A 26,201-nucleotide genomic window follows, 5' to 3' on the forward strand; every position below is an offset into this window, starting at 1 on the left:
CTTTTGGTTGATGGATAAAGAGGCATATAATTCAGCCTGCAAAGAGTACCATCTTTTAGAAGACATTAAAAGAAAGTGCTTCTCAGTTGTGGAGTGCGTACTATTTAACAGTTCCAAATTTATCATACTACCACATGTAAACCTTACTGCACAACTACATCATGAGTTTGGATCTTGTAATGAAACTGACATACTACATCTTCATGATTCTGCATCCATTCTGATGAGCTGAGGCAATTCATCATTAGTGCTCCAAAAACTGAAGTAGAAAGACTCCAGGGAGGTGTTCATTCCAAATGGAGTAGTATCACTTCATACTAGTGGAAATCTCATTCATGAAGGAGATGGTAATAGACACATCAAAGTAGAGACCAGTGAAAGAAAGAATATCTTCCAATTAATGGCTAGAATAGTATTTCAGGAACAGTCTTCAGATAATCTAGCATCACAAGAAATATCACTGAAGCTCGGGAAATAAAAGTTACTTACTCACCCTGGGCAATCAGAGTCTTTTATGCAGTGTACAGAATTTGAAAAACCTAACATGTCCAGATCCAACTTGTCATGAAAAGTTGAGAAAATCAACTGCACTCAAGGCAGGACTACATAATAACTAAATCATTCCTGACGGGTGTTTATCTAACCTGTTCTTAAAAACCTTCAATGACTGTGATTCCACAAACTCCTTAGGTAATACATTATAGCGCTTAACTACCCTAAGAGGTCCTTACTCTTGGGGGAATTCTTCACCTCTGCATGCGGGCAAAATTCATGTCACCTGTAGATTTCTTTGCTTCCCCATAGAAAAATGTCTTCTGACAGGGAAGCAAAGGGAAGCCACAAGAGCAGTTACACTCCCCTCACCAGCAGTGTGGGTACATCGCTTTGGGTGCCCGGAGCAGCTAGTGAAGTAAATCACTGTGGGGGGCTGTGGCTCCTACTCTGTGCTGGGCTCAGCTGCTCGTCTGGGGCTGAGTCAGACCCACCCTCAGGAACCTCGCCTGGCTGCAGGAAGCTCTATCCCCATCACTCCTCAGCTGCAGTAGGAGGGGTCACTGTACAGGGAGCTGCTCTCCCGTCTGCCCAAACCCCTGCATCCGGACTCCCCTCATAAGCAGACCCCACCCCGCCAAGCCCCATCCCCTTGCACCCAGAACATCCACCCCACCCAAGCCTCATCCCCTGCATCTGGAGCCCTCCCTGCACCAAGACCCCTCTGCTAAGCCCTGCCCCCAGACCTCCCATGACAATCCCACCCCAACATATTTGCAATAGATAAAAAGATATTCTGGCTTGCTTCTGGCTTAATACTGTATCCTTCGTCATCTACGTCAGGAATGTTCTAAAAAGAAAAAAAAAGAAAATTTATGGCACTGATAACCTCTTCTATCCCTCTGAAATGTACAATCACAATAATGTATTTTTACTTGAAACTGCTGTACTTAGGAATTTAGACTTGTTTGACACTGTGGCCAGATTAAAATTACAGTATGACAGTTTGTGAAAGCGACAGTTACCCATTATTATTAGGCAATTATTTCAAGTTACGCTCCATGGCTCAGAAATTCTCTCACAGTTCAGATTTCACATTTCAAATAAGTACTAATGGGTCTGGAGTTATCTGTGTAACTTTAACAAAATGCACTGTATACAGATTGATTTTATTTGCCTGCAGTTTTAAGTCTAAAGCACTTATTCTCCTAGCCCCATAGTTTTCAAATCTCTTCCCAATTTCTACTTCTATTATTTCAGCTACATTATTGCAGGCTTTGATTTTGCAGGATCTCACACTCCAATTAGTACACAGACAGACTGGTCAAAATCTGGTGCATGATGTAATTTCTTTTTCCATAGGTAGCAATCCTGTATCATTACTTTAACAAAAGATTTTCCCCTCATTAGTTTTAAAATATATGAATAAGATTTTTAAAAATGGGAAGCTCACATCAGGCTCCTGCATCCCTATTTAGGTACCAACATAAAAGTTTTCTGATTTTCAAAAATACTGACCACCTAGCAGTTCCCAATGATTTAAGGTGAAATTGATGGGTTTTCATCACTTTTGAAAATCAGGATACTTATGCAGGCACTTAAATATGGACTAAAAAGAACACTTTAAGCATCTATTTTTAAAAATTTTAGCCATACAGTTTTAACTTTATAAAATTATACTCAAAGAGAGCCTCCTAATCCAAGGAGGGGAGAAGAGCAGAAAGTTCCTTTAAGTCCACTAGCGACCCCAACATGCAGATTTAATTTGTGTGTGAAGTGTTTAGACATTATACTGATAGGCATTGTAGAAAACTGCAAGACAGGGAGATCTCCAAAATGTAGAAATCTGGCCTCTTATAAATCCCTTATCAAAAAAGAACAGTAGTCTAGGATTAGGATGCTAAATTGTTTCTTTTAACAAGTTGATTGGTTATACGTTTGCTGAAATACAGACACTCGCGAGGAAAAGAGCATGAAACAAGAAAGTAGTTTATATATGACTTTGACTAAACAGGCATTAAAAGCTTGCTCCAAAAATTTTGAGGCAGGACTTAGACATTTTTTCCTCATCCTGAATCTTTTAAACTATTGATCCAAGACATATACAGGAAATTTTGTGATGGCACAAAAGGAAGTGAACGTAATGGTCTGTTATAACCATAGAGAAAAAAGTTATTTTCTAAATCAATTTTTCTATTTTCCCGCCCCCTCCCCTTTCTATTTAAAAGAACAGGGGATGGGAAACAATTGGGGGGAAGGAGGGGAGAAGGATGGAGAATTAGTGGACTAGAATCTTCCAATAAAATTTATTTTTAAGAAAAATCCAGAAACAAGAAAAACAGACTCCAGAATTCTTTCAGAACCCATTTAAAGGCTGTTAGTGAAGTCTGTCAGTTAAGCGCGCAAAGCAGCAAGATGTCAGGCCAGGAAATCTGACACAGGGCCTCTAAGAATACTTTCTACTTTCTTGGCAAAAAGCATGAGGAAGGATAATGCAGAGCAGCTGAAAACTCACTGCTGTAAAAGGAATTTTTGAAAAAAATTCAATCTGGGGAAATTGTCAAAGGGAGGGTCTTGATAGCAAGACAGCATTTCTTTGTATGGTTTAATATTGGTATAGTGTTTATGCTGTATTATGTATTTCAGTAGTTTTCAATGTTATTCATAGAATTTATTCAATTTAAATTGATTGTTTGGTGGCTCTTACTAGTTATTTACATCTTGTTTATCAAGGTTTTCATGGTATGACCACTATATCCTACCCCCAGTCATTTATAGGATTTTTTGGTTTTTCTTTTGGGCTCTCTTATTCTCCAGTAGCTACCTCTGCCATGTTTATATCAGAAAACTGAACCAATCCTGACTGAACTAGTGAGATGATCATTATAACCATAGCAGCAATGCTTGCTTGTTCTCTGCATCACTGCAGATTTGCCCCATTGTCCACATTAGAGCTGTTGGAAACAATTTCAGTTGCAGCACCCTCTTTATACTTTTCCCACAGTTCAGAGCGAATTTCCTAGAAGCACTGGATTCTGAGAAATTTCAAAAGGCTGCAGCTGCCTTATGGGTCAGCAGTAGGATGACTATCTGAACCATTTTCATACTAACACTATATCTGAACCAGTACAGGCTGAAAGAGTTTAGACTAAACTTATTTAGATGTGTAGAAATTAACTCTACTTCAAACAGTATCTGGGACGCACATAAACTGAAGCATTTGTGTATGGATACACTGTACTTTACAATTGGGCTTTGTGGACCATATAGTTCTTAGAATGTACAAATGTGTCTATTGTAGACATGTCTTAGTCATCTTTCTGGGGTCTTTAAGTGAATTCTCTTTAATTTGTTCAACTTTCTGTGCAGAACCACGTATATTTCATTTGAGAGTGCTGCAGCATTTCTGGTTAGAGATCATTCCACGTACTACCCACATTTATTTCAAGTTGTCTGTCACCTGGTTCTCTAACAAAGGAGAATAAAAGCATCACTATGAAATATTCCTGCAAGATACATAATTTCATTTCAGATGTGAATATCTTGACTATAATAAGGAACTTTAGACCTACCTACGAATACATACACAAATTGTCCAATTCCCAAATCTAAATAAGGAGTATCAAAACTGTTGACAGATTGTGCATGTGTGCACCAAGCAACCTCATGCCTGCACTTGAAAATATGAATCTTTCTAACCCTAGAGATAGTTTTGTTTTCAGCGGTTAACTTAAGAAGGAGCTTCTTGTATTGCATTATTTACCCTGGAAATGGAACAGTAGATGCAAGATTTGCCAAGTGAACATAGACAAATCAAATGGAAAAAGCCCTGTTACTTTAAAGTTTCCAAGAGGCTAATAATGTGGAATAAAATGCAAAAGTAGAGAAAAATATTTAACATCACCTCTCTAATGTTTAATTTCAATACATGGATCCTGGGTTACCAAGAAATCAGAGGCTGATTTTAAGAAGTTATTTAGCTTTTCTAATTTTACTTTTCAATAAATAATATTTTTGTCCCAAAAGATGAGTATAAGTTTACCTTGTTTACTTTTTCCTCAAAGGACCAACATAGCTTCGGTGGTCATCTTAAAAATATTTATTTGCCAATAGTTACCACATATTCAGAGATACTACAGTTTTTTCCTATACTTAAAATAGGAAATAATTTAGTAAATATGCAGCATCTGGTGGTAAATGTTTAAATTTTAATGGTAACCAGTATATTAAAATGTTACTTTTAATTTTGCCTCACCTTTCACAATTTTATTTTGATTGACAGAGCCTCATCTCATAGCAATCAAGGCATGGACTGAAAGAAGCCTGGGCATAAGTAGTCAACACTTTTTCTCTACTGCCCCCGCCCTCCAAAAAAAAAAAAAAAAAGTTGAGAGGGGCAAAATAGATTGAGGAAAGTTTCAGAACTAAAAGGATGTAGTAATGGTCATTTAATTGCCTAAATTTGCTACCAGTTACCATTTCCTTAAGTCTGGTACATTGAATCAGTCACTACAATAAAAATTCTTGTGTAAATATTAAACATAGTTTTTGATACTGCCAATAAAACCAAGAGAAATTTTTTTACGTCCACAAAAGAGAAGCAGCAGATCAAAAATCTGTACATGTCAAACTTTTATTTCAAAAGATTTAAAACACGGGGAAAATTGTCATATGAATGTTTTGCATTGCTGCCCATCACACAATATAATGAAATTCAAAAACATTTTCCATATATGATAATGTATCATATAAAGTGTTTGTCACAAACTTTATAAAAGCTTTTAAAACTAATGGCTTTCAGAGTAGCAACTGTGTTAATCTGTATTCGCAAAAAGAAAAGGAGTACTTGTGGCACCTTAGAGACTAACCAATTTATTTGAGCATAAGCTTTCGTGCTCTACAGCTCACTTCATCGGATGAATTCAGTGGAAAATACAGTGGGGAGATTTATATACATAGAGAACATGAAACAATGGGTGTTACCATACACACTGTAATGAGAGTGATCACTTAAGGTGAGCTATTACCAGCAGGAGAGCGGGGGGGAAAAACCCTTTTGTAGTGATAATCAAGGTGGGCCATTTCCAGCAGTTGACAAGAACGTCTGAGGAACAGTGGGGGGTGGTGGTGGGGAATAAACAAGAGGAAATAGTTTTACTTTGTGTAATGACCCATCCACTCCCAAGCTCTATTCAGGCCTAAGTTAACTGTATCCAGTTTACAAATTAATTCCAATTCAGCAGTCTGTTTTTGAAGTTTTTTTTGTTGAAGAATTGCAACTTTTAGGTCTGTAATCGAGTGACCAAAGAGATTGAAGTGTTCTCTGACTGGTTTTTGAATGTTATAATTCTTGACGTCTGATTTGTGTCCATTTATTCTTTTACGTAGAGACTGTCCAGTTTGACCAATGTACATGGCAGAGGGGCATTGCTGGCACATGATGGCATAAATCACATTGGTAGATGTGCAGGTGAACGAGCCTCTGATAGTGTGGCTGATGTTATTAGGCCCTTTGATGGTGTCCCCTGAATAGATATGTGGACACAGTTGGCAACGGGCTTTGTTGCAAGGATAGGTTCCTGGGTTAGTGGTTCTGTTGTGTGGTATGTGGTTGCTGGTGAGTATTTGCTTCAGGTTGGGGGGCTGTCTGTAGGCAAGGACTGGCCTGTCTCCCAAGATTTGTGAGAGTGTTGGGTCATCCTTCAGGATAGGTTGTAGATCCCTAATAATGCTTTGGAGGGGTTTTAGTTGGGGGCTGAAGGTGACGGCTAGTGGCATTCTGTTATTTTCTTTGTTAGGCCTGTCCTGTAGTAGGTGACTTCTGGGAACTCTTCTGGCTCTATCAATCTGTTTCTTCACTTCCGCAGGTGGGTATTGTAGTTGTAAGAATGCTTGATAGAGATCTTGTAGGTGTTTGTCTCTGTCTGAGGGGTTGGAGCAAATGCAGTTGTATCGCAGAGCTTGGCTGTAGACGATGGATCGTGTGGTGTGGTCAGGGTGAAAGCTGGAGGCATGTAGGTAGGAATAGCGGTCAGTAGGTTTCCGGTACAGGGTGGTGTTTATGTGACCATTGTTTATTAGCACTGTAGTGTCCAGGAAGTGGATCTCTTGTGTGGACTGGACCAGGCTGAGGTTGATGGTGGGATGGAAATTGTTGAAATCATGGTGGAATTCCTCAAGGGCTTCTTTTCCATGGGTCCAGATGATGAAGATGTCATCAATATAGCGCAAGTAGAGTAGGGGCGTTAGGGGACGAGAGCTGAGGAAGCGCTGTTCTAAGTCAGCCATAAAAATGTTGGCATACTACGTTTTAGTCATGGGTATTTTTAGTGAAAGTCGTGGACAGGTCATGGGCAGTAAACAAAAATTCACAGCCCATGATCATGACAGGTGCTGGGGGGGAGGCAGCGGCGCATGGCCCGGGACCCCTGCTGGTGCTGGGGAGTGGTTGGCGGGGCTGGCAGGCTTCCTAACTGGCTCCAAGCCTCCTCAGAAGTGACAACATCCCCTCCCTCAGCTCTCGGACGGAGGTGTGGCCAGGCAGCTCTGTGCACTGCCTCCACCCCAAGCGCTGGCACCCTGGCCAACGGGAGCTGCGAGGGCGCTGCCTGCAAGCGGAGGTGCCACCACCTAGGAGCCGAGGAGTGTTGCCACTTCTGGGGCGCCCCCTCCGAGGTAAGCGCCGCCCAAAGCACTCACCCCCTCCTGCACTAGCAGAGGCCGGTGCAGCTGTCCCAGGGGCTAGCTGAGCTCAGGCAGCCCCTGGGCCAGCCACATGGCTGCTACAGAAGTCACAGAGGTCCCAGAAAGTCACGGAATAGATGACTTCTGTGACCTCCATGACAAACTTGCAGCCTTACTTATGAGACTATAATCTGATAAAAGCATTAGAATTATATCATCTCTGAAAGAAGCCTTCCTTGACAATATCCACAAATATCTGCTGACAGTGTTACTAGTACACTAATACATTTTATTCATGGACAAAACAGATGGTCTTAAGAACTCTTAGAAAATCTGCATGAGGGCTGTATACCCAATTTGAGGATGGCAACTGCCTGGGCTTGAAGACATTCTTGCTTACCTCTCTTCCGAGTCACTAATAGAATGGAGAGAGAGTACGAGGTGACAATATTAGAGGCCATAATTTGAAAACAAGCTCAGGAGGTAGAACCTTCTTGTACTGACAGCATATTTAAATTTCTACTTAATTTCCTATGTATTGTCTTACAATACTTTTGTTCAGAGCTTCTCAAATTGTGCTCCACAGACAGGTGACTGGTCACATTACTGGCATCTCATTTTCACCTGCTAAACTGCATTAAAAGACAGTTTAAAATACATTAAATACTTTTACGGCTACAGCTGCCACAGGGAGGGTTATGTCATTGCAAACCAGAGGGAGGTAGTCCATGTGATTCTCTCTCTATTAAGAGATCTCACTATGAAAAATCTGAAAAGTTCTCGGCTCTAGTTCATTCTTAATCTTTTTGAGACACTTTATGAAAGGAATGATGTTAAAGAGTCTTCATGGACACCTGAATGTAGGGCTACATAAGTAACTGAAAAGAGCTCTGCATATCTTTCCATATGGATGGTGTCTTTGGCAACGAAAGCTGACTGGGCTCTCCAAATCAGACCAGCAGAACTTTCACAGACAGTTCTGAAGGGATCCTGCATTTCTCCGGGATATTGCAGATTATGGAATATCTAACTAGTCTTAAGGACAGCACAAGTAGTTTCATTAGCTCTCTGCAGCAGTGACAAAGAAACTGAGGTGGGTCAAACTTCCTTACACAGATGTGGGTGATGACATCATCTTAGCCCGGGTCTACACTACGAGTTTAGGTCGAATTTAGCAGCATTAGATTGATTTAACCCTGCACCCATCCACACGATGAAGCCATTTTTGTCAACTTAAAGGGTTCTTAAAATTGATTTCTGTACTCCTCCCCGACGAGGGGATTAGCGCTAAAATCGACACGGCCAGATCGAATTTGGGGGTAGCATGGATACAATTCGACGGTACTGGCCTCCGGGAGCTATCCCAGAGTGCTTCATTATGACTGCTCTGGACAGCACTCGACTCAGATACTTTGGCCAGGTAGACAGGAAAAGCCCTGTGAACTTTTGTATTTCATTTCCTGTTTGGCCAGCGTGGCAAGCTGATCAGCACAGGTGATCATGCAGAGTTCATCAGCACAGGTGACCACGGAATCTCAGAATCACAAAAGAGATACAGCATGGACCGAACGGGAGGTACTGGATCTGACTGCCATATGGGGAGACGAATCCATGCTATCAGAAGTCCGTTCCAAAAGATGAAATGCCAAAATATTTGAAAAAAAATCTCGAAGGGCATGAAGGACAGAGGCTACAACAGGGACTCACAGCAGTGGCGCGTGAAACTTAAGGAGCTCAGGCAAGCCTCCAAAAAAACAAAGAGGCAAACGGCCGCTCCGGGTCAGACCCTGAGACATGCCGCTTCTACGATGAGCTGCATGCAATTCTAGGGGGTGCCCCTACAACTACCCCACTCCTGTACATGGACTTCTGCAAGGGAGTCTCACGCAACAGGGATGAGGATTTTGGGGACAATGAAGATGAGGAGGAGAAGGAGGAGGAGGTTGAAGATAGCGTACAGCAGGCAAGTGGAGAAACTGTTCTCCCGGTCAGCCAGGAACTGTTTATCACCCTGGAGACAATACCCGCCCAACCCAGGCTCCTGGACCTTGGAGGAGGAGAAGAGACTGCTGGTGAGTGTACCTTTGTAAATATAATACCTGGTTTAAAAGCAAGCGGGTTTAATGATTAATTTGCCCTGAAGACTGGGGATGCATTCGCGGCCAGTACAGCTACTGGAAAAGTCTTAACAAGTCTTCAGGGCAAATTAATCATTAAACCCGCTTGCTTTTAAACCAGGTATTATATTTATAAAGGTACACTCACCAGAGGTGCCTTCTCCTCCTCCAAGGTCCAGGAGCCAGGGTTGGGATGGTATTGTCTCCAGGGTGATAAACAGTTTCTGGCTGTCGGGGAGAATGGTTTCTCCGCTTGCCTGCTGTGCGCTATCTTCCTCATCCCCAAAATCCTCATCCCTGTTGCGCGAGACTCCCTTGAAGGAGTCCATGTACAGGGGTGGGGTAGTTGTAGGAGCACCCCCTAGAACTGCATGCAGCTCATCGTAGAAGCGGCACGTCTTGGGGTCTGACCCGGAGCGGCTGTTTGCCTCTATTTTTTTGGTAGGCTTGCCTGAGCTTCTTAAGTTTCACGTGGCACTGCTGTGGGTCCCTGTTGTAGTCACTGTCCTTCATGTCCTTGGAGATTTTTTCAAATAGTTTGGCATTTCGTCTTTTAGAATGGAGTTCGATAGCATGGATTCATCTCCCCATATGGCAGTCAGATCCAATACCTCCCGTTCGGTCCATGCTATATCTCTTTTGTGATTCTGAGATTCTGTGGTCACCTGTGCTGATCAGCTTGCCACGCTGGCCAAACAGGAAATGAACTGCAAAAGTTCACAGGGCTTTTCCTGTCTACCTGGTCAATGCATCTGAGTTGAGAGTGCTGTCCAAGCGGTCACAATGGAGCACTCTGGGATAGCTCCCGGAGGCCAATACCGTCGAATTGCATCCACGCTACCCCCAAATTCGACCTGGCCGTGTTGATTTTAGCACTAATCCCCTCGTCGGGGAGGAGTACAGAAATCGATTTTAAGAGCCCTTTAAGTCGACAAAAATGGCTTCATCGTGTGGACGGGTGCACGGTTAAATCGATCTAACGCTGCTAAATTCGACCTAAACTTGTACTGTAGACCAGGGTGACAACACTACTGCACCCCCACAGTGGGCACTGTTTTTCTATAAGTTCTTCAGTTCAATGCAAAGGCATTGAATCCCATTAGTGGGAATGCAGAGGGACCCTTGAAGAATAACTACCAAATCTGTTCAGAAGTTAGTGCCCTTGGGAGCCTTACAGGCTCCCAAACACTTTGGATCAGATTGCTTACTACCATGTATGGCCTATGGCAGGAGTGGGTAAATGATGGCCTGGGGCTGCATCCGGCCCGTCAGACGTTTTAATACAGCCCTCAACCTCCTGCCGGGGAGCAGGGTCGGGGGCTTGCTGTGGCTCCCGGAAGCAATGGCATGTCACCCCTCTGACTCCTACGTGTAGGGGCATCCAGGAGGCTCTGCATGCAGCTCCCATTGGCTGGGAACTGCGGCCAATTGGAACTGCAGGGGAGGCTCCTGAGGACAGGGCAGCGGCACAGAACCACCTGGCCGCACCTCCGCGTGGGAGCCAGAGGGGGACATGCTGTTGCTTCCGGGAGCTGCTTGAGGTAAGCGCTGCCTGGAGCCTGCACCCCTGACCATCTTCTGCACCCCAACCCCCTACCACAGCCCTGATCCCCCTCAGGCCTTCCGAACCCCTTGGTCCCAGCCTGGAGCACCCTCCTGCACCTCCAACCCCTCCAATCCCAGCCCCACCCCAGAGCCTGCACCCTCAGCTGGAGCCCTTGCCCCTTCCTGCACCCCAATCACCAATTTCGTGAGCATTCATGGCCCACCATAAAATTTCCATACCCAGATGTGGCCCTCAGGCCAAAAAGTGTGCCCAACCCTGGCCTATGGTGTTTTCTCTACTCTTTTGGTGGTCAGGAAAATATTTTTATCCTCCTTCTCTACAAGGAACAGAATGAAACTTTTTTGCTTGAACAGAAGTTCATTAGAACCAAAACCAAAAAATTTCTATATCAGTAGCAACAACTTCAACTGCACCCTGAAAAGATTAAGAAACCTGTGAATTTTTTACAGTACTGGTATAATATGCTCCCTCCTGTAACACATTTAAAGAAGCAGACAGATTCATGCTTCAGCATGTTCACTTTTGAAATATTAGTGGGTCCAGGACCAGCAATATGTCAGGTCTGTGTCATGATCATTTTACATACTAGTCTTAATTTTCAAAAATGAAATCCAAAATTTTATTTTCAGCTTTTTCTTACTATACTCCTCACGTATATATCATTGCCTGCATGTATGTCATACTAAGAAAAAAAAGATTTTCCTCTGTACACATCTCAAGGCACAACAGTTCTCAATTAAAAATGAGTGCATTTACACCTTGCTCTAATTTCCTGCTGAAGAGAGTTTTTCCACTAAACAATTCTGTTTTTAATACCATATAACACATTGATGGTTTATACATAATACCTTAAATCAATCTTTTCTCAAATTTGGTATTCTATCTTGAAGAGCTAACTTTAACATTCAAAATATTTAGATCCAATTTCTCTTTTTTGAAAACTTTCAGAACTATGTGATTTTAAAAACCGGAGAAGGGGAGCGTCACACGGTCCAGTACCTTATATCAGCTTATTCAAATCATAAGGTTCTTAGCTATGCTTGACCTCAAGCTGACCTAGTTTATGTGCCAAAAAAAGTACTAATGAAGCTTGACAACAAAGTAAACAGAACAAAAACAAATATCCAAAGGCTGTGTACATGCCCATATAATAATACAACCAAACTGACTCCTGAAACTAATTACAACGGTAAGCTATTTTCCAATATTTCAGGATCTTTCATGGTTAAAGTAGATTAAAATGAAACACATATCTTTATAAACACAATAAGCATTTACTTTTATTTGAATTTTGGCCAGATCCAATATAAAAATAACCCAAAAATCCATGCAGTAGCCAGGGATAATGGGGAAAAAAAATGTCAGTAACCGGTAATTTTGCCTTCTTTATTAGCATACAACTGTGAAAAGTCATCTTGGAGAAGTGATTATTAAATTGTTTCTAATGTACTGAATGCTTGCAAGCAACCTGTTAAGACACAAAATTAGTGGGTAAATTCTTTTAGAATTTCATCTAAAAATCTATGTATTACTTTGTATCTCAGATCTGATTTTGCAAAAACTCTTGCAACTATGATTTATCAACAATGTTACTTTAGCATCTATACACCCTGATGTACTGAGTTAAAAATCAGTAGTAAAGTCAAGGGTAAATGCAGGTAAACAGAGTTTACCCACTTCTCATTTGGGATATATGGAGTTTAGGTTAGGTTAGTTTACCCACTTCTTTTTTTAATCACTACACCACTGCTTAAAATGTAGAAAAAGTAGATGCTCAGCAGCTAAAACTATGAGTGACCTGAAAAGCATCTTGTCTCTGCCTTCAATGCTATTCACGTAGCTGGAGTAGCATAACTTAGGTCGACTTACCTCGGTAGTGTTGACAAGGCCTTAAGTTTTGGTGTGAAGGCCTCTATTTTTACTTTATTTAGGACAAGTGAAAAAAGGCATTATGGGCCTGATCCAAAGCCAATGGAAAGATTCATTGACTTCTGTGAGTTATGATTCAGGCTCCATACCCTGGGAGGCTCTCTGGACTAATGTAGCAGATTATGACTGCAAAGTATCTAAATCACATCACAGCAACACAGTATTATACTACGCCACACATTTTTTGTATCAATGTTTCCCAGCGTCCTTGGTTATAACTCAATGCACACCTGAATTAGACAATAAGTAATTTACTTAAAATTTTCTAGGATCTACAGCTTCCATTTTTGCATTATCGAGTTCCAAACATCAGCTAGACATTAATGAATTAAAAAAACAAACAAAAAACCCCGAAAACAAAGACAGAAAAGTTAATAAACTACAACTGCAGACATAAAATCTGCTTTTCAACAATCTCTCTCGTGTTTTTCTATAGAGGTCCCTTTACTTTTACTATAAATTCCAAAGCCACAAAAACTTGACACAGAGTCAAGAAAACACCGCAACCTACTACCTATACCAGTGGTATCCAACCTTCTGAACCTGAGGGCTGGACATAAAGGACCGACAATTAGAGTTAGATACAATTTTTCAGGCAAAATCTTTTTTTTTTTTTTACACTGAAAAATTTGGGACTCTGGTAGACAAACATTTAGCAAATTTGTGTAGATTTTGGTGAATTGTTTGAGTCTAAATGGGAAAAAAAATCAAATGTTAAAACAAACCATTAAGACAGCATCAAAATGAAATTACCTGAGATGAGGGATACCCAAGTTCCAGGCACTGCTCCAGAGTAAGGATTCAAACCTGGGTCTCCCATATCCCAGGTGAGTGCCCTAATCATTGAGCTATACTGGGAATTGGGCAGGGGACATAACCACTTCCTCTGGTGGTTCTGTGAATCTAGCTTTTCATTTCCTTGGCTTTTATTAAAAATATTCTAAATGAAATTTTTTTGATTCACTGAAATTCAGACATTTTGAATTTGGTTTGACCCAACCAACTCCACTCTCCCCCAGCCCCCGCCCCAATGGTGAACCAGAAAAATCAGTTATTTATACAACTCTATCCATAACAAATACTTTGCAGCAGATTGTTGACCCTATTCCTCCTGGCACACATGGGAGTGGGAAGCACACACAAGTCCCATGCTGGGGATTCTCTTGGAGTATGAGCCAGCAGTGGGTATGTCAGGCTTAAGAGGGGGAGTGTCTGGAGAGGGCTGCACTCTGGCCACTTCAGCTGACATATGATCCAGAGGGAACCCTCACCAGTTAGCAGAGGTTAGAATAGTCTCCAAGCTGTAGAGGGGCAAAGACTCAGCTAACCACAACTGGTTGTTGGTTCTCAGTTCTTCCTCCCTTTCTCATCCTGTGGGCTACCCTGGATGGCTGTGTAGTAGAAGTGAGGCTTCCTCTGCTAGCCATTCCTTAGGTGCAGGCAGAGCCTAATGCAAACTAAGCAAAATAGTAAACCAAGGATACATTTAATGAAATTTTAACGTGCATGTAGTTTCTGATACATACTATAGCAGTAGTTTTAAGGCTTTTTCTATACAGTGAACCACACCTAACTAGATAGAGACTGTCTCTCTTCGAACAAATCCACCCTCCTCAGATTTCTACAGACCACACCGACCCCTCTGTCCCCCATTATTGATCATATAACACTCTTGTGGCAACAGGAACTGGTTATATGGAAAAGTAGCTTAAGGTAAATATTAAATGTATTATCTTTCTTTTCACGTGATTTGTAGCTGCAAACAAAGATGATCAAGAGCACAGTCTGATGTCCATGGATCAGCTTAAGAACTGCTGGAATTATGGTAGAAAATGCATTTTCCACGGCTGCATTATATATTACTTATTTTTCTTTTTCTATTCATAAATACTTATTACAGTATGGCCAAATATGAAAGTCCTAAACAAAGTGGTGTAAGTGCTACCTCTGATTTCCCACAGTTTATACACAAAGACTAGTGGATAAACTACTTCCCTTACACATCACAGGTACTGAGTTCAAATCTTGTTGGAGGTTGTATTTTTTAGTAAAATGTCTATATTTTTCTTCTCCATGACTGTAGTTAAGATTGTACACAGATGTCCTCCTCCCACTAATCCCAGTCTCCCAGGTTACTGACCTGTATTAGTAACTGTTGTTCTTTGAGATGTGGGTGCAGACGTGTATTCAACTCAGATGCGCATGTGTCCAGCACAGCAAAGCCAGAGAACTTTGCTCAGCAGTACCGACTGTGGCAGTGCTTGCGCCCTCTTGTACCCCCACCCAGGGCTATTTGACTGATGGCAGAGCTGCCCTAACCTCCCTCAAGTTCCTGTGCACCGGCATCCAAGACTTGAGACTCCGATGCAGAGGGGATGGAGGGTTGTGGAATACATGTCTGCATCCATGTCTCGAAAGGTACACGTAGGGTAACTTTTTTCTTTGAGTTGTTGCAGATGTATATTCCACTCAGGTGAGTCACAAGCAGTAATGGATGGAGATGGGGTCTCAGAATCTGCTTAAATAACAACTGCAGAATTGCCCTTCCAAAGTTTGCATCTGATCTAGAATAATGCATAATAACATAATGTTTGGTAAAAGTCTGTATGGAAGACCAGGCAGCATCCCTGCAAATGTCCAATATAGAAACATCACTAAGCTATGTAGCTATAGCTACATTAGGAGGCTTTTAGCAACACAGCTGTCCTTCTACAGCTGTGTCGTTAAAAGTGTAGCTGCCGTATGTCAGCAGAGCAGAGCTCTCCTGCTGACAAAAAACTTCCACCCCCCACGAGTGGCAGTGGCTTTGTCGGCTCTCCTGCCGACAAAGCGGTGTTCACACTGGCACTTTTCATCAGTAAAACGTTAGTCATTCAGGGGTGTGGTTTTTTAACACCCCTGAACGACAAAAGTTTTGCTGATGAAGTGCCAGTGTAGACAAACCCAGAGAAACGCAACCAAAGTCGCATGGCCTCTTGTTAAATGAGCTACCAGTTTCTGGGAGTTGTGGTCTGAACTACCCCATATGCTATCACAGTGCAGGAAGGAATCTATCAGAAATTGTGTGGAAATCACCAGATCCTTCATCTGATCTGCATAAGAAACAAAAAGTTGAGGTGGCAAGTCCTTTACAGACAGGATGCCAATGACTGTCTCACATCCAAGGAATAAATATGCTGTTCATCTGCATTTGAGTGAGGCTTAGGAAAAAATACAGGTAGGTATATTGTTTGGTTAAGGTAAAATTGTGACATCATTACTTTTGAAAATCTGAGTACATGGAGATTCCACCATTAAGGCCCACAGCTCACTAAATCTCCTTGTGGAAGTTATAGCAACAAGAAAAGCTGTCTTTTGGCAAAGAAGAAACAGAGAGCAAGTGGTTAGGGACTCAAATGGAGGACTCATGAGGGCAGCCAGTACAGTATTGAGGAAGTTAATTCTTTTACAGGAAGAAAGAAGTGGACAACGTGTTATAGAAATCTAACCATCATGGAATTGGAAAATACCAACTTCTTTTGGACTGGAGGATGAAATGCTGAGATCATTGCTAAGTGGACCCTCAATTTGCTGAGTGAGAGAGTTGAGGACTTGAGATTAACAGGTAATCCAAAATGTCTTGAATACACAGTAGCATCAGCCAAATTCCTTAAGCTAAAGAACACTTCCACTTAGCCAGACAGGAAGACCTAACAGAAGGTTTTTTACCATTAAATAGGACTTGCCGCTGCACTGCTTGCAAACATTGTTCTTCCTCCTCATGCAGCATCCACGCCATTAGGTGCAGACAGCTCAGTGCTGGATGCTGTATCAGATTATGATGTTGTGTCAGCAGGTCAGGAATGAGGGGAGGAGATCTGAGAGATTGAATAGACAGACTGTGAAGGTCGGAGAGCCAACATTGTCTCAGCCAAGCTGGTGCAATGAGTATCAGATTGGCATGTTCCAGCTTCAGTCTGAGAATGAGTGGTATCAAGGGGAACGTATATATTAGGGCCAATTCTCAATTCAAATGGAAGACATCAATTAATAAGCCTGTACTGAAATCCAATAGAGAGCAAATCTGACTGCATTTCTTTTTTGTCTTTTGCTGTAAACAGGTCAACTGTCGGAATGCCCCATTCTTTCAAAAGGGACCTCAGCACACTCCTTTTCATGAACCATTCATGACTCTGGGAGAAACTCCTGCTGAGGTGATCGGACAACCAATTCTGAGCACCTAGTAAGCATGCAGCTGTGGAAACAATATCTTACTTGATGCAAAAGTGACAAAATGTTATTGCTTCCTTATAGAGCTGGCTGGAGTGTGCTCCTCCCTGCTTGTTGGCATAATACACTGTGGTGATATTGTTGGTAAGTATGTGAACCGCTGTGCCCTGGATCTGAGCCTGAAAGGCCTGCCATGCATTGTCAACCACTTGAAGCTCCAGGATGCTGATATGTAGGGAAACTTCCTGTTTTGACCACAAAGCCTGAATTTTCCATTTCTCTTTACTTGCCTCCCAATTTATTGTGGCGGTATCAGTAAATATAGTACTTGTCAGAGAAGGAAGGGAACACCTTCTCATACATCGCTCTGTTCTGCCCATTACTGTAGGGACTCCAGAATCACCAGTGGCATTTGGAGAAGCTTGTCCAATGAACAACATCTCAGATGACAGACCAACTTCAACCACGATTGAAGAGGACAAAGGCACAATCTCACATGCTGGACTATATAAATGTTTAGCAGGTCACATGGAAACTCAGATGTACATGGACTGTAGCTGAAGTGTGAGACTGGAGGGACAGACACAGGCGACAATTTGTTTGGAAATGTTCTTGTGGGAGAAAGATCCTTAAACTCAGCGTCTAGTAGGGCCCAATGAAGTTTATTTTGTGTGTTGGAATTCCTGCTGAATTTGTCTTGTTCAAAATCAATCCTAGCCGATCGAAGAGATCCAGCATGAACTGGACATGACAGAGGACTTGTTCCTCGGACTTGTTCCTCACTAGCCAGTCTTCTATGTATGGTAAGATGTGAATTCTCATCCTCCTGAGACAGGCTGCCATTACTGTCATGCATTTGATAAATACATGTGTGGCTGATAAGAGGCAAAAGGGCAGTATTGTTTAATGGTAATGTTGGCCTGCTACTACGAATCTCAGTAACTTCCTGTGGCTTGGGAAAATTGCTCCATGAAAGTAGGCATGCTGAAGATCAAAGGCTGCAAACAGTCATGGTGATCTAATGTGAGGAGAATTGTAGCTAAGGTTATCATGCAGAATCTCATATATTTGTTGAGTCCAGAATAGGTCTCATATTTGACTTGCGGAAGGTACCTCAAAAAAGGTAGCAGAGTAGAATCCCCTTCCCCAGTGCTGAAGGGGAAGTTCCTCTATGGCTCCAGAAAAGCAGTCTGGATCAGCTGTAGGAGCAGTGACTTTGAGATGGGTCCCTAAAAGGGACCAGACGGGGGGGATAGATGGGAAATGGATAACATAACCCCCAATTCCAGAGTGTTTAGGACATATTTGTATGTAGTTCTTGTTTCCCAAGCACTGTGATCAATGGCTCCATGTCTAGTTGGCAGCCGGTGTCAAGTGGAGTGCCCCAAGGGTCGGTCCTGGGGCCGGTTTTGTTCAATATCTTCATAAATGATCTGGAGGATGGTGTGGATTGCACTCTCAGCAAATTTGCGGATGATACTAAACTGGGAGGAGTGGTAGATACGCTGGAGGGCAGGGATAGGATGCAGAGGGACTTAGACAAATTGGAGGATTGGGCCAAAAGAAATCTGATGAGGTTCAATAAGGATAAGTGCAGGGTCCTGCACTTAGGACGGAAGAACCCAATGCACAGCTACAGACTAGGGACCGAATGGCTAGGCAGCAGTTCTATGGAAAAGGACCTAGGGGTGACAGTGGACGAGAAGCTGGATATGAGTCAGCAGTGTGCCCTTGTTGCCAAGAAGGCCAATGGCATTTTGGGATGTATAAGTAGGGGCATAGCGAGCAGATCGAGGGACATGATCGTCCCCCTCTATTCGACATTGGTGAGGCCTCATCTGGAGTACTGTGTCCAGTTTTGGGCCCCACACTACAAGAAGGATGTGGATAAATTGGAAAGAGTCCAGCGAAGGGCAACAAAAATGATTAGGGGTCTGGAACACATGACTTATGAGGAGAGGCTGAGGGAACTGGGATTGTTTAGTCTGCGGAAGAGAAGAATGAGGGAGGATTTGATAGCTGCTTTCAACTACCTGAGAGGTGGTTCCAGGGAGGATGGTTCTAGACTATTCTCAGTGGTGGAAGAGGACAGGACAAGGAGTAATGGTCTCAAGTTGCAGTGGGGGAGGTTTAGGTTGGATATTAGGAAAAACTTTTTCACTAGGAGGGTGGTGAAACACTGGAATGCGTTGCCTAGGGAGGTGGTGGAATCTCCTTCCTTAGAAGTTTTTAAGGTCAGGCTTGACAAAGCCCTTGCTGGGATGATTTAATTGGGGATGGGTCCTGCTTTTGAGCAGGGGGTTGGACTAGATGACCTCCTGAGGTCCCTTCCAACCCTGATATTCTATGATTCTATGTAGAAGTTGGACAGTGTCTCCAAATGGAGAGGAACTGGTGTGGAAATTGACAACTGGTAAGCTGCCCTTGTTACAAGCATCAAATTGACTGCTTAGCTAAAGCTGATTGAGGATGGGTGGGCTGGTTCAAATTAGAACCAAAAGGCCTTCTTCTCTGTGACTTATGGCTCTTTCTGAAGAAGTCCTGCTGTATAGCAGCATAAGCTGGCTGCTTGTAATACCACTGGGAATACTGTTGGTACTGTTGCTGCTGCCGCTCTCCATTATGCCATCTCTTAATCATGGGTATAAACCCAAAATGAACATAAAGTAACTTGAGAGTCCTTAAAAGACTGTAGTGTCTCATCCATCTTTTCTGGAAACAAAAAGTAACCACTGAAACGTAGGTCCTAGCTGGACCTTGGGAGCTATGCCAGAGTCCTGTAACTATGAAGCTCTTCTCTGTTACATCTGAGGCCATAATCCTGGAGGAGACGTCTGCCACATCCAGTGCTAACTGCAATGACATCTTTCCCACTCAATGACCTTCCGCCATGAAAGCCTTAAACTTTCGTGGAGGATTCTGGTAATCTTATCATATTCTGACAACAGTGCCTGCTGATTGGCAATGTGCATTTGTAAAAACAAAGTTGAATAAATTTTTCTTCCCATCAAATCCAACCGTTTAGACTCTTTTCCTTTAAGCATTCTCTTAAATCTCCTGTCACAATCTCTCATTTGCAGCTGTTACAACAAGAGAGTGAGGGGCTGGATGTGAGTAGAAGTACCTGAAACCCTGCATTAGGGACATAATACATCTTATCAGTATGCTTCGCTGTGGGCAGTAAGGAAGCCAGGGCAAGTCACAAAGTCTTTGCAGGTTCCAAAAGCACTTTATTTATAGGGTAAGCTATTCTCCCTGGAGCTGACAACTGGAGAATGTCTACCAACCTATGGGTACTGCCCTGAACAAATTCTGCCTTAATGCTGTAGCCATTCGCCTTAGGAGATCTTAATATGATTGAAAGTCATCAGGCACAGAAGAAGAGGAATCTGGTATAGCTGAATCATCTGGTGAAGATGAAGAAGAAGGAAGCATGGCCAATGGGATTCTGCTTGCTCCTGCAATAATGGCTCAGACTGAACAACCTCCATATGCATTTCCAGTGTAGGTGGGCCACGAGACGAGACAGCAGGAGAGTTCAGTGACCACAATAAGCCAAGGATCGAGACCTTAAAGATCAAGGGAATCTCAGTAGTTCCATGAATGCCACAGAAGAAATGGATATGGCACTGATGGCCAGTAAAAACTGGGCCAAGAACCACTCTCTCTACTGAGAGAACATATTGATCCTGGTACTGATGTGCTCCCATGAGGTATCAAAGACTTTTGAGCTCAGTTCCTGGACAGAGAAGTGGAAAATGACTCTGAACTTGAATGCAAGGAACCTTCCAAACAGTCCAAAGGGAACAGAGGAGCCACCTCTGGTGGAGCCATCATATGCCCAGTATCTGGGTCGCATTGGTGCCTATGCAGGTAGAGAAGCTGGTGTCTTGAGCACTGGCAGCATCATAGAGGCAGCACTAGCACCTGATACCAGAAAGGATGTTGGCATTAAAGAAGCTGGTACCGAATCTATAGCTCTGGCCTGCATTGGGACTATAGAAGCTGACACTGTCTCCGGAGAGAAACACTGAATCGGCATGGACAACGGATGTCTTGGTGCTGATACAGAAACTTATATTGTCTTTGCAGTCTGGATTTTAAGTGGTGCCAGAGATGATGCCTGCAATAGCCCATATTCTGGGGCAATCAAACCAGATGGTCCAGGAATCACAGAAGACATCACCACTCCTATATCACAGGTGAGTCCAGCACAGAAAGGGAGAGTAAATCTCTGTCAGCTTGATAAGCCTGTGGAGTCGATATGGTTGGTGCTGAGACCAACACGGTCGATATCAGACTCAATAGCCTTCTCACAAATGGTACCAGAGTCAATGGTATGATGCTGGAATGATCTTACCTTGGTACCAGCAAGTCGATAGCGAGCCCTGCTCTATTCTGAGTACTCAAGGAAACCCAGTGCCAGTCAGCATTCCTCTTAGAAGAGGAGGAAAAATCTCCCAAAGTCTTGGAGTGACTGTGGTCAGTTTTAGGAGCCTTCTTTCTTGGAGGACGAGACGAAATAACAGTCTCTTCTCCTTGAAGAGTCAGAGTTTCCTGGCAGCACTAAAGCTCTCTGAGGGGCCAGACAATCTAATCCCAGGGCTGAAGCAGGCCTCATGACTCACTCCATAAGGAGCAGCTTCAGATGTAAGTCTCTAGCCCAGGGGTCGGCAACCTTTTAGAAGTGGTGTGCCAAGTCTTCATTTATTCACTTTAATTTAAGGTTTCGCGTGCCAATACTACATTTTAATGTTTTTCAGAAGGTCTCTCTCTATAAGTCTCTATATTATATAACTAAACTATTGTTGTACGTAAACAAGGTTTTCAAAATGTTTAAGAAGCTTCATTTAAAATTAAATTAAAATGCCGATCTTACACAGCCGGCCTGCTCAGCCCACTGCCGGCCTGGGGTTCCGCTCACCTAGGCCGGCAGCGGGCTGAGCGGAGCCTGCAGCCGGGACCCCGGCTGGCAAGGGGACAGCAGCCAGAACCCCAGACCGGCAGTGGGCTGAGCGGGGCCGGCGGCCGGGACCCCAGACCAGCAGTGGGCTGAGTGGCTCAGCCCGCTGCCGGTCTGGGGTTCCGTCCGCTGGCTCCTGCCAGCCAGGCTCCCGGCTGCCGGCCCTGTTCAGCCCGCTGCCGGTCTGGGGTCCCAGCCCTGTCTACATAGAGTAGGTACCTACTTTCTCCCTGGTTCTTGCCCATTCTCTTTCTCTGTCTGCACTGAGTAGAGGGTGGGAGTGCACTGAGAACAGGGCTGGGGGTGAAGGAGCAGGCTGGGGGTTGAGGTGCAGGGTCTGGCCAGGAGCTAGAATGAGGGAGGGGGCTCAGGGTTGGGGCAGGAGGTTTGGGTGTGGAGCGCTTACCTGGGCAGCTCCCATTTGGTGAAAGGGGTGAAGGTGGGAATGTGGGTGTGTGTGCAGGAGCTCCCGTTTGGTGCTCAGGGTGGGGATGGGGATTTGGGGGGTGCAGGAGTCAGGGCATGGGGGCTGGGGGTGTGTGAGGAGGATGCCGGAGTCAGGGCTGGGGTTGTAGGGGGGTGCAGGGGTCAGGGCATGGAGCTGGGGGTGTGTGAGGGAGGCGCAGGGGTCCGGGCAGAGGGCTGGGGGTGTGGGCTGGGGTCATGGGGGTGCTCCCAGCCCCCTGCCCTGAGCAGCTCACAGCAGGGGGCTGGAGGGGATATGCCGATTCCACTCCCCTTCTCCAATGTCCCCAGAACAGAGAGCGCGCTGCGGCTCTGCTTTTCCCTCTCCCCCTCCATAGCAAGGGCCATCAGCTGATCGGCGGCAGGGAGGGAGAGAAGGCGGGGCAGGAACCCTGCATGCTGGGGGAAGAGGCCGGGGGAGGGGGAAGCTTGTCTGCCCTGCAAGGAGAGAGCAGTAGGCGGAAGAGTGGGCTGGGCCGGATTTTTAATTGCACGCTGCTGTCCCCGGCAGACAGCAGCGTGATATTAAAAATTGGCACGTGTGCCATAGGTTGCCGACCCCTGCTCTAGCCACTTGCATTACCTTTTCGAAGGGCAGGCAAACTGAGTATTTCTTAAGCACCAAATATGGAGATTACTGCTGGGGACAGCTACTCCACAGGCGGGGTGAAGACATCGAACCAGAATAAAACCAACTATGTAACTACTAAACTAATCTAACGCTAAGGGTACTACCACCACCACCTATAACTAACTAATCATATACAAAATACCAAGAGAAATCTTTCTGATGTAACAAACAAAGCGTGAGGTATATACCACATGGAAGAAACGGTTAACTACCTTTCTGTAACTGCTGTTCTTTGAAATGTTTTCCACTGTAGAGATGTGTGCACCCCATGCACAGTTGTCAGATGTCTTTTTCCCTCAGCAATACACATCAGGGCAGCTTGAGGGCCCTCTGCTGTAGCCTGCCACTGCATGTTGGCATAAGGGGGCAGAGCCACACCCAACCCTCTCACTTGCTTTTTATCAGATAGACAATGATAAGAAGGAGGGAAGGAGGGCAGGTCATGGAATGGACATGTGCAACACATCTTGAAGAACAGTTATGGAAAGATAGGTAACTTTCTTCTTGGAGTAATTGCACTTGTCCATTGTAGGTGATTAACTTGGAGGTGGGTTGGCGTCTACTTGAGCAGAGACTAGAGAACAACACATCCAAAAGAGGAATCGTCCTGAACTGACTGGCTATAGCATAATGAGAAGCAAACGTGTGCACTGATGACCAAGTTGCTGCTTTGCAAATGTCCAGAATGCACCAGGAAAGCTGCTGATGCTGCATGCATCCTAGTTTAGTGAGCCAACACTCTAGTGGTGAAGTAACACAAGCCAACAGGTAGCACAAATGAATGCATGAAGAAACCCAGGATAAAATTCTCTGAGTGGAAACCAGATGGCCTTTCACTCTGTCCGCTATCACAACACACAGCTGTGTTGAGGACATAAAGGACTTAGTGCAGTCCAGATAGAAAACTAAAGCTCTTTTCACTTCGAATGAATGGAAGTTTTTCCTCATCTCTCCGAGTGTGAGACTTTGGAAAGAAAGTCGGCAAATAAACTGCCTGGTTATTGTAAAAATTGGAGACCATCTTTGTTAGGAATTTAGGATGAGGGTGGCGATAAACTTTAAACTTCTGGAAAATTGCATAGAAAGGATTTGACACCAGCGCTGTCAACTCACCCACTCTCCTTGCTGAGGTAATTGCAATTAAAAAATCATCTTCACAGAAAGATTGAGCAGAGAGCAAATTGCAAGAGGTTCAAGAGTGGCACCATTAATTTTGCCAACATGAAATTCAGATTGCATGGGTGAATAGGATCTTGCACCTGTGGGTATAATCTGTCCAAGCCCATTAGAAACCCGATGGTGATGGGGTTGTGTGACATTCCCCAGTGTACAATATGGACTGCTGAACAGCTACAGCATTCTGCATCACTTTATGTGGAAGTGACTATGTTTTGAATGCATTTTATTACAGGATTTCACCAAAGCGAGCAGTATGAATAGCTTGAAACTTAAAAAGAGACAATAGATGGAAGTTATAAATCTTGTTCTAAGTGCATTCATGAATGGCTGGGAATGATACAGACTGGGAAACAAATGAAAGTACAAATTTTCTGGTTAGAAATTATGAAATTTTCAGTCAGAAAGAATCCCAGGCACATTTATAGTTGAATTTGTTTCATTAATTTTTTAAACCATGAGCATCAAAACAAGTAAATCAGAAAGTAAACATTGTAAGTCAAACCCAGTTATGTTTCACTCCACTGATTTAACCTTAGAGCTGTCAAAAGCCATTATTTCCATGAAGGACGTGATAATTCTAGGGTTAATTCTCTGTTCTTTCACTGTAAAGTCACCCAAAAAAGAACATTTGCTTTGTCCAAATTCTTTCAGCAATTTAAGCAAGCTTTTGTAACAGATAACAGAGCTGTGTTTCAATTACGTGGATAATAATAAAAACCTGACTGTTCATAAATTATGTACCTTTGTACCAAATAATGAAGAGAACTTAATGTACTTTTTCTTATTTAGCAGAAGTGCACAACTAGATTTTTTTTTGGTAATCCAAGTCTCCAAAATGTTAACTATCATTAAAACAGTCAGTGCATAGATAGTACCATGAACAAAAACAGATTAATTTGCATCCTTTTATGAAACAGAAAAGTACTGAATCCACCGTTTCATTTAAAACTGCTACATCTTCAAAGTTGAAAGTGAAACTATAAAATACACTATAAATGGACCTGAGAGGAATGAAACAGTTGCATAAAAACAAAGCTGTGTCTATCATGCCAATAAGTGAACAAATTTAATATAAATTTCAGACATTTACAAATGTAGTCTCTGAACCTATACTGTCATCCATGTGAATAAACAGTTGAAGCCAAATGGAACTCACTGAACTCAACAGGGCTCTGCAAGGGCACAGCAGTTGGCAAGGGCAGATAACAGTGCAGGGCTAGGATCTTTCAAGAGCATTACAAGTGTTTACTCCATTAAGTAGTACCTATTAAACTTCCAAAATAAATTACAAATCGTTAAAGTGTCTTGTTTAAAAATTAAAGTTTCTATGAAATGTAAATGTATTAGAAATTTAAAAAATTCTGTTTTCAAACTCGGTAAAAATAACTACTGTACAGGCATTCCAATTAAGACATTAGAACAGAATAGTACTTTGCTTTGCGATACCAGAAGATATGTCAGTTTTGACTAAAATTTTAGCTCCTGACAAAGTTAGATTACACACTTGTGTAGGAAATAAGTCTACTTACAACTGAATCTGCATCTGGACATTCCCTGTAAAAAAACAAAGAAAAAAATGTGTAACTATCAAAAATGCACAGACAGAGAAGTATTTTATTTATACAATTTTGGAATCTCCTTTAGTAGTTTTTGATTTGCTTAAAACCCATCCCTTTGCACATAACTCCTAAAAAGCAAATCAACATTGTCTTATTTGACTGACATTAATATTAATGAAGTGAATTCTCTTTATTCAGCAGCAAGAAAAGATCATTAAAATAACTGAAGGTTTAAGCTGAGTCCACCAAAGCAAGGAATTCACATAAATGCTGAAAATCAAAGCTGACATTCCAGCCTTAACTCACGCCATGGTGCAAAAAAGAAAAAAATATAATGGAATGAGTTAAGGCAGGAGTGCCATTTTAAGTTATATCTGTGAATTCCCACATTGTTGTGGGTTTAAGG

At 43.0% G+C, this 26,201-nt stretch overlaps 1 protein-coding gene across 1 annotated transcript in view; it reads right to left on the reverse strand.

Moving 5' to 3' along the window:
* FCHO2 (FCH and mu domain containing endocytic adaptor 2) overlaps positions 1-26,201 on the reverse strand; it is a 230,609-nt gene that overhangs the window by 60,560 nt on the left and 143,848 nt on the right. The window contains exons 11-12 of the mRNA XM_077817076.1: positions 25,766-25,790; positions 1,283-1,342 (exon numbers count right to left, since the gene is read on the reverse strand). Coding sequence (XP_077673202.1) covers positions 1,283-1,342; positions 25,766-25,790 — 85 coding nt within the window. The remainder of the gene's footprint in view (positions 1-1,282; positions 1,343-25,765; positions 25,791-26,201) is intronic.

Source organism: Eretmochelys imbricata, chromosome 5 (genome assembly GCF_965152235.1).
Source record: "Eretmochelys imbricata isolate rEreImb1 chromosome 5, rEreImb1.hap1, whole genome shotgun sequence".
NCBI classification, from domain to species: domain Eukaryota; kingdom Metazoa; phylum Chordata; order Testudines; family Cheloniidae; genus Eretmochelys; species Eretmochelys imbricata.